The sequence below is a fragment of the Leptonychotes weddellii genome, chromosome 3, assembly GCF_054177405.1.
Source record: "Leptonychotes weddellii isolate Sample4059 chromosome 3, ASM5417740v2, whole genome shotgun sequence".
Lineage (NCBI taxonomy): Eukaryota > Metazoa > Chordata > Mammalia > Carnivora > Phocidae > Leptonychotes > Leptonychotes weddellii.
In genome coordinates, this window is record NC_138371.1 from 125,012,858 (window position 1) to 125,020,632 (window position 7,775).

General features: G+C 43.5%; 1 protein-coding gene across 1 annotated transcript in view; it reads right to left on the reverse strand.

Moving 5' to 3' along the window:
* Positions 1-275: 275 nt before the first annotated feature.
* Positions 276-7,775, reverse strand: part of SLC25A30 (solute carrier family 25 member 30) — a 22,256-nt gene continuing 14,756 nt past the window's right edge. Inside the window, exons 7-10 of the mRNA XM_081815506.1 lie at positions 7,140-7,293; positions 5,290-5,428; positions 3,830-3,910; positions 276-2,887 (exon numbers count right to left, since the gene is read on the reverse strand). Coding sequence (XP_081671632.1) covers positions 2,846-2,887; positions 3,830-3,910; positions 5,290-5,428; positions 7,140-7,293 — 416 coding nt within the window. The 3' untranslated portion in view covers positions 276-2,845. The remainder of the gene's footprint in view (positions 2,888-3,829; positions 3,911-5,289; positions 5,429-7,139; positions 7,294-7,775) is intronic.

Here is a 7,775-nt window from a genome sequence, read left to right on the forward strand (position 1 = left end):
ATTAAGATGATGATCCTGGGGCGCCTGGCTCAGGCAGTAGCGCATGAAACTCTTGATCTCAGGTTGTAAGTTCGAGCCCCACACTGGGTGTAGAGATTACTTTAAAATTAAAAAAATAAAAATAAAAAGATGACCCCAACAACTTCTCCATGAGGAGAAATGTCTGTAGCCACCTTTACAAGTCCCATTTATTTCTACTCCAACCTTCTGGACTCTTTGGAGCTTGTCTTTGTTTAAAGGTCTCTATCCAAAATAACCACAAATCATTTGGATCATTACGTATTATTCCAGTTTATTAAACAATGAACAAGGTTTATGCCACATATTCCAACAATGCTTAAATAAAGAGCTTGAGATATAAAGGCTTATGAAAAATGTAGTCTTTACGTAATACATACTATTTCCAGCGCATGAATAAATATAGAGAACAGGAGCCATTTTTATATCACAGATCAGCAACCTTCAGCATCGATGATCACACAAATCCACAAGCAAACAAACAAAATCCATTATCTTCATTTTAGTCATAAAAGCTAAAAATCCTTTTGCCACATTTTAAGCAATATCCAAGGGGGTTGGGGGACTTGTAGTCACAGCCCCGAAAATAAGGGGACTGAGTCTCCAAGTCCTTAAGTTCTCTCTTGCGTGAACTCCTTCAGGAAGCAGAAAAACCAGAACAGGTTAAGATCCTGTTCTATAGAACATGTTTAATAAATCGACACTGGAGAAAGACTCCATTTTTGTCTTAAAAACATGATCAAGTTTTATAGTGAGGTTTGAGCTTCTTTTCATCCTGGTATGAACATGTACATAATCTGAAAAAATTGATACAATGAATGTTGCATGACGTTGACTCTTTACGTGGTTTTCAAAATGGACTTGCTTCTACTGTTTTAGAAATTATATGTACACTTAAAAAATATAATGTTTTCATTAAAAAAAAAAAAAGTGGTTCTTAAAAAGTAATCCTTTAAACTCAAGGAACTCAAAAGTGAAAGCCTTTCTGAGAAAGCCCTGACCAGGTTAATGGAATGTTTTGGTAGGAAGAAAAAAAAAATCTCCATCTAAAAATACGGTTCAGTACCAGGAGCAGGGCCCAAGAGAGCTCAGCTCTGCAGTCACATCTAGAGTGGGCCCAGGGATCTGGACTTTCAACTAAGTCTTCAATCAATTAACACCTAGACACCATTCTACCACTTCTTCCTTTCTCTTCTTAATGACTTTGTCTCTAGTTTGGAAATAACAATTCTGCCTCGCAAAATCTTTTTTGAAGTAGACATTAATAAAGAAGGCAACGTGAAAGTGATTGGCAGGAAAACGGCTCGATCCCCCAAAAAAACCTACACTCCTTCGATTCTGGGTTCAAGGGAGGTGGTGACCCACGGTGAGAACAAACTGGGAACCTGCCTGGCTAATATTGCGGAAGGGTCCACCCCAGAGCCATTGTCAGTGTGTATTCAATGTTCTCAAACGGTAGAACCGAAGGTACCCAAGTAACTATGTCCCCTTCCCTGGGCTGTCTTCTAGAAGTGTGAAGTTCTTCAGGCTCTTGGAGTCACTTTTTATGAAGGCAAGAAAGAAGAGGGAGAATGATTTTTGTTGTCTTTGGAGAAAGAAAGGAAGAGACTATATACCTCTTTCAGAAACGGGAAAACAGGTGCAGCACTAAAGAGATAGTTTCTAAAATTTCAAGCAAGTGTTTTCCATCCAACACCAAACAGGAAGTCTGAGACAGGACATATCTTAATAGAACCCGAACTAAAGTAAAAACTGAAAAATCTGGAAAAGTCAACTCTTCTATTCACTCGCAACATCTTGCTAAAGGAAAACATAATAAAACTGTAGCTTAGACTGTGTTCTCTCTTTTCACAAGGCCTTTGGCGAGAGCCTTTGCTGGGATTCCAGCGAGAATCCTTTCATGAAACCACTCTCTTCTGTACACCAGGCCGTTGATGCCGGGATTCTGGCGGGACAGCAGGGCTGAGGTCCAACGCCTACCCTCCAGGCAGGTACTAGCAGCTACTCTTGTCTTCATTTGACCCTCAACATCAAGAGGCGTTATTATCCCCATTTTACAGACTGGGAAATAATAAACTTTGCTAAAAATCGGCGCAAATTGCTAACATTACCTAAGACTGAACCGCAGCTGCCTCAAAGATCTTCCACCAAGGTGGATCCTGCCATGTTCAAAGCCAACACATCCCACCGTCATGGGTTTAGAGATCAATACTTTGTAACAACTCCTCACAAAGGTCAAGCCTTCAGAGGCTGAAAATCACTTCTTGTAATCCTGCCGAAATCGGAAATTATAAAGCAGTGCAATATTCCAAGGATCTATTTCCTCCTGCACTGTTTCCACCTGGAGTTGAAAGGTTGTGAAATTTCTTCAGCTGACAAGAAGCGACAGTCCCCCACAAGTTCAGGAACAATAACACCCTCTTGGAGGCTCCATTCCATGGTTCCTGTGAGCTTCTCCAGAGCAGTCTGGCATTCTCAGCTATGAGCTGAGACACAACAGGGGCTCCTCTCCCCTGAAGAAAACCACACACAGTTCCTGATCTTCTCGCAGGTTTTCTTCAGCAAGAAACATGCGTTCCACACGCGGTCATGGAGTCGAAGGGCACTTGCATGGTAAGGACTAGCGTTCGGATGCTCGTTTCTAGCATGAGACATCTGAGGCACGGCTGCCCACACACAGCAACCGGAACTAACCCCATCCTCATCTGTTGCTCACGCTTCAGAATCTGCGATGAACCAAGCAGTGAGAAGCAGCGTGACACGCAGGAAGCTTTATTGTTTCGGAAGGGAGCCTTTGCAGAGCGCCGTCTCAGGCAGCCTTGACTTGTCACAAATCCAATTTCTTCAACTGCTCATATGTCACAAAGAACTGCAGTTACTGGTTAAGGCTGACAAAGAAGATGCTGTCTTAACAACATGGACACATGAAAACAGACTCACAGACAGCACATTTAACAGATACGCCTGGGCAGACCACGTGCCTTGGACAGGATTGAACATGAGGGGCTCCATCCTTACCCACCTCAAAAGGTCTTCCCATTAGCCCTCCCAAGGTCAGCCTGGAACAGAACCACCACAGCAGAGATATCTCTAAATCCCCTCACACCAGCTCCCAGAGCCTCTTCGAAGATGACATCCCCCCTGACTAGCTCTGGCGATCGCTGTGCTGGGCAGACTTTCCAGAACAGGGAATTCTGTGTGAAACAGAAAGACAGCAAGCCCTGGGAAGCTCTCCCCGAGGGTCACGGCGAGGCAGGCCTTCAGCAGCGGGGAGGCGCAGGTAAAGAGAAGCGGGGATGGTGAAAACCACATTCCCTTCTTTATAATTCTGCCCTTCCGTGTCTAGTGAACCGCCGCTTCTTTCCTCCCTCCCACTTTGGCATACAAGAAACAGTGCTAATCGGCCAAATAATTCAGGAGCTAATTCCTGTTTATCTGCAGGCACTCTCTAAAATAAGCATTCTAGAACACTGCTGCCAAACTGCATCCTTCCCAAGGGTGGCCAGGGATATCAAATCAGTCCCTGTCTCTCTCTCTACTCGTAAGTATTCTCAGCTTCGAAAACGGAGTCTGAATAGAAATCTGTATTGATGTCAGTCCCTTTCAATAACACCAGCACTAGACCAAGAGTCATACAGCCCAGCACAGAGATTTTACACCTGCTGAGATAGAAACTGCATCATCATTTCTTAGAATCAGAGGAACTCAAAAGAATAAGACGCCACTTCTAAATTATCATTAATAACATGACAGTTTATAATCCTCTTTTAGCTACATCTTTCTTCAGATGTACTGCGACAGAAAAGGATACAATGATATTCCAAGGACCAAGTCTCAACCAATTTGGCCAAAATCCTTTATACAGAGCAAAAAACCCTTCATTCTTCCATGTCTGTTATAAGGCGGGGGGGGGGAGGGGGTGGGGAGACAAGTTAACTTCCAACTTTCCAATTAGGTCAAATGCATTCATAATTCATTAGTAGCCAGACTGAATGATCTACTTTTCTTAAAAATAAAATCCTGTTTGAAAAGGCTGTCTAAAACCTCATTGCCCTCTGCCTCTTCTTGCTCCTTAAAGGATTCTGCATGGGAGAAGACAAAGGCTCCGTGTCAAACCAACCCACGCCAAAGCAGGCAAACAGCCACTGAGGGAGTGAGAAATGAGACTGAATCCCAACTGGAGTCTCTTGCCTCCTGGTCCCATGCGCTCACAAGCAGGTGGGAAATAAAGAAGTGAAGCAATGGTGGTAAAGACCTAATTCGGACCACCACTACTTCACGTCGCTGGGTGGATAAAAACACGCATCTCTGCTCCGCTGAAGCAGCCCTTGAAATCTAGACTGTGCCAGCATCACGCCCGAGGGCAGGAACAGCAAAGCGGGCCCGGATCCTCGGCTGCCGGCAATCTAGTTGGGGAGACAGCTGCAAACTTGCACCCCCTCGTGAAGAGGAGGCCCCCCTGTTTAAACTGAAAATTACAGTAAGAGCGATGTGTTCTTCTGAGAGATGTCTGAATGAATGATATTTGTTCCAATAGGACTCGAGAGGAGGGAGATACACTGGAAGGAGACACAGTTCCACTGTGATGGCAGAAAATCTGACTATTTTCTCTCCCTTTACAGCAGAGCAGCGGTATAAAGGAAATACAATTTCACTTCTAAAGATTCATTTAGATTCTGTATTTATCAAAGTTAGCCCCAGTGTAGCCCAAACTGGGTACTATCCCAGGGCTTTAGAGCATCATTCATGTTCATTATAATAGCCCCCAAAATTTAGATACTTCTCCGGTTAAATAGATGTATACAAATAAGCGTGTGTGTGAATATGTATGTCTATATTCACACACAAACACACACACACACACATTTGGGGGGCAGTTTCGATGACTGAAACAAACCACTAGAATATTGAAGATTAAGTAAAATAAACTTGCTCATTTCATAAGTGTCCCTTATTATTATTAATTACACTAACAAGGCTAACTACACATGAATCCAAGCACTACGCTGTTTTGTAGGCATCATCTCAGTTTTTTACAATAATTCTATGACATACGTGCTATTATTGTCCCATTTCACTTATGAGGAAACTGAGGTATAGAATCTGGTATCTTGACCAGTCACACAATCACAAGTGACAAACCCACAGGTTTGTCTTGCTCTAACCCTTGTGTTTGTCATCGTGATAAGAAAACTCTTCAGAGGGGAACGAGTAAACTAAGGAGCTGTGAAAGGACTTCAGGACCCTGCCCAGGGGCACACCCACGCTCACCTGTAACAAGCAGTCCAGGGTACCTGTGTGGCCAGAACACCTGCCATCCCGAAGGACTCTCTGATTCATCATCCGTGTTCTCACAACATCGACGGGGTTGGAGGCCAGCGCCCCAGCCAGACCACAGGTGAAGCTTGAGCTATGAAAAAAATACCAAGGGAAAAACAAACAGTTCGGCACCGCTCAGCCACAACCACCACCATCAGAAGCAGGAAGCGGCCTCCTCCCAAATGACGCCAAAGTGACATGTAACAAGAGGAAAGGTTTCCAGGAGGAGGTCCATCACTAGAGCGCTGCACGAACTTCTTAAATGTGGCACTCATTAGAGTGGCCTACAAATTCCGGCCCCGACTAAGAACACCTTTGAGGTTCCGGAATGTCAAAGAATCGTAGAAACATGAAGGAATGTCCTCCAACGATGATCTAGTGCATCTATTTGCTATAAGCAGGACTCAGAGTAATTTCAGCCCTATCATAACCGTACCGCTCTTGGAGAGCAGAGAAAAAGACGTCGTCACTGTAATGCCCTCCAGGGGCCTCTGGGTCTACGAAACCTTCAGTCGCACAAGACTAAGACCACACCTGGTATCAATCAACTCAGGGCAGGGTTTCTCAACTTCCACACTCCTAACATTTTGGGACCAGGCAAGTCTCTGTTGTGGGGGGCCGACCTGTGCACTGTAAGCTGCTGGCTTCTACCCAGCAGGTGCCAACAGAACTCCCCAATCCTAACAATCAGAACAGTCTCCAGAAATTGCCAAAGTTCCCTTGAGGGGCAAAATCAGCCCTCAGTGGATGAAACCAGGATACATCCATATTAACCTGCAGCTATTTAAAAATACATGAAATTTGTTTGTACTGACACGGAAGGATATTTGGAATATATTATTGAATTTAAAAAAGCAAGTAAGAACAGCAAATACTGCGTGGTACCACTTATATGTGGAATCCATAAACAAAAAACAGAACCCGTAGAAAGAGAGCAGAAAAGTGTTGCAAGGGGTGAGGGATGGGGGAAATCGGAAGAGGCTGGTAAAGGGGCATAAACCTTCAGCTCTAAAATGAACAAGGTCTGAGGATTTAACATATTACGGGGTGACTATAGTTGATAACACTATCATATAACTGAAATTTGCTAAGAGAGTACAAGTTAAATGTTTTCACAGACACACACACACACACACACACACACAAAAGGATAAATGTGTGAGGTGATGGATGTGTTAATGAACTCTGGGGGCAGATCCTTTCACATTGTGTATGCCTATCAAATCATTATGTCATACGCTTTAAATAGCTCACAAGTTTGTCAGTTATACCTCAATAAAGCTAAAAAATTAAAATAATATAAATAAAAAGTAAGAGAATGTTAAGCATGATCTTGCTTGTGTAACATGTACACATAATATACGTTTATAGACATATTTGCATGTGCCTAAAAACCAAGCTGTTGACCATGGTTACCTATGTAAACAGATAAGGACTTTCACTTTTTCTTGGTTCACTTCTGAATTATAATTTTTCAAGTATGAGAATACTTTTATAATAAAACTTTAAAATTTCTATATATTTATAGCAAATTGCCACCCTGAACTCATGTATCCCTAAAATATCATTTTTTTTTTAAATCTCTAAACATGGGCACCTGGGTGGCTCAGTCGGTTAAGCGACTGCCTTCGGCTCAGGTCATGATCCTGGAGTCCCTGGATCGAGTCCCGCATCGGGCTCCCTGCTCGGCGGGGAGCCTGCTTCTCCCTCTGACCCTCCCCCCTCTTGCGCTTTCTCTCTCTCATTCTCTCTCTCAAATAAATAAATAAAATCTTTAAAAAAAAAAAAATCTCTAAACATACAGGAAGTGGGTATACACAGTGTCTCCCATTAGGCCCGAGAGAATCAGATGCTTCTTGGTGAGGTCGTAGACCGGTAGCTCCACGCCGACAACAATGGCAGCCCTCTGGGCCGTAAGGGACACGCCCTGGGTGAAAATACAAATAACCAAGATTCAGACATCTCTCCATGGAACAGGCCTTGAAAAAAACGACAGAGTGAGAGAGTAGAAAAGACCGGAGGGTAAAGAACTCAGAAGCTCCCATGCCCAGTTCTGATCTGGCACTGACTGTATGACCTTGGCCAGACCCTGGCCAGGCCAAGTCGCCTCACAGAGGCTCCGGTTTCCTAGTACATACTGAGAAGACTCTACTGGATGACCTTTAGGGTCTATTCTGTGAACTGACGGGTGACTAGACTACCAGGGAACAGCACTCCATACCAGCGCCTGCCTATTAACGGTCTTCACTTAAGGACCAGGAAAACACACAGATCAAAAAGTCCAGCACAACTATAACCTAGAAAACCCTTCTCCAACAGAATTTTTTTTTTCAAGTAAACAAACGAAAAAGTGCTCAATCTTCACAGAATCTCTTATGCGTGAATTAGCCAAAAGGCACTTTAAAACTATGACATATTCTTTGTATTCCCATTTCACA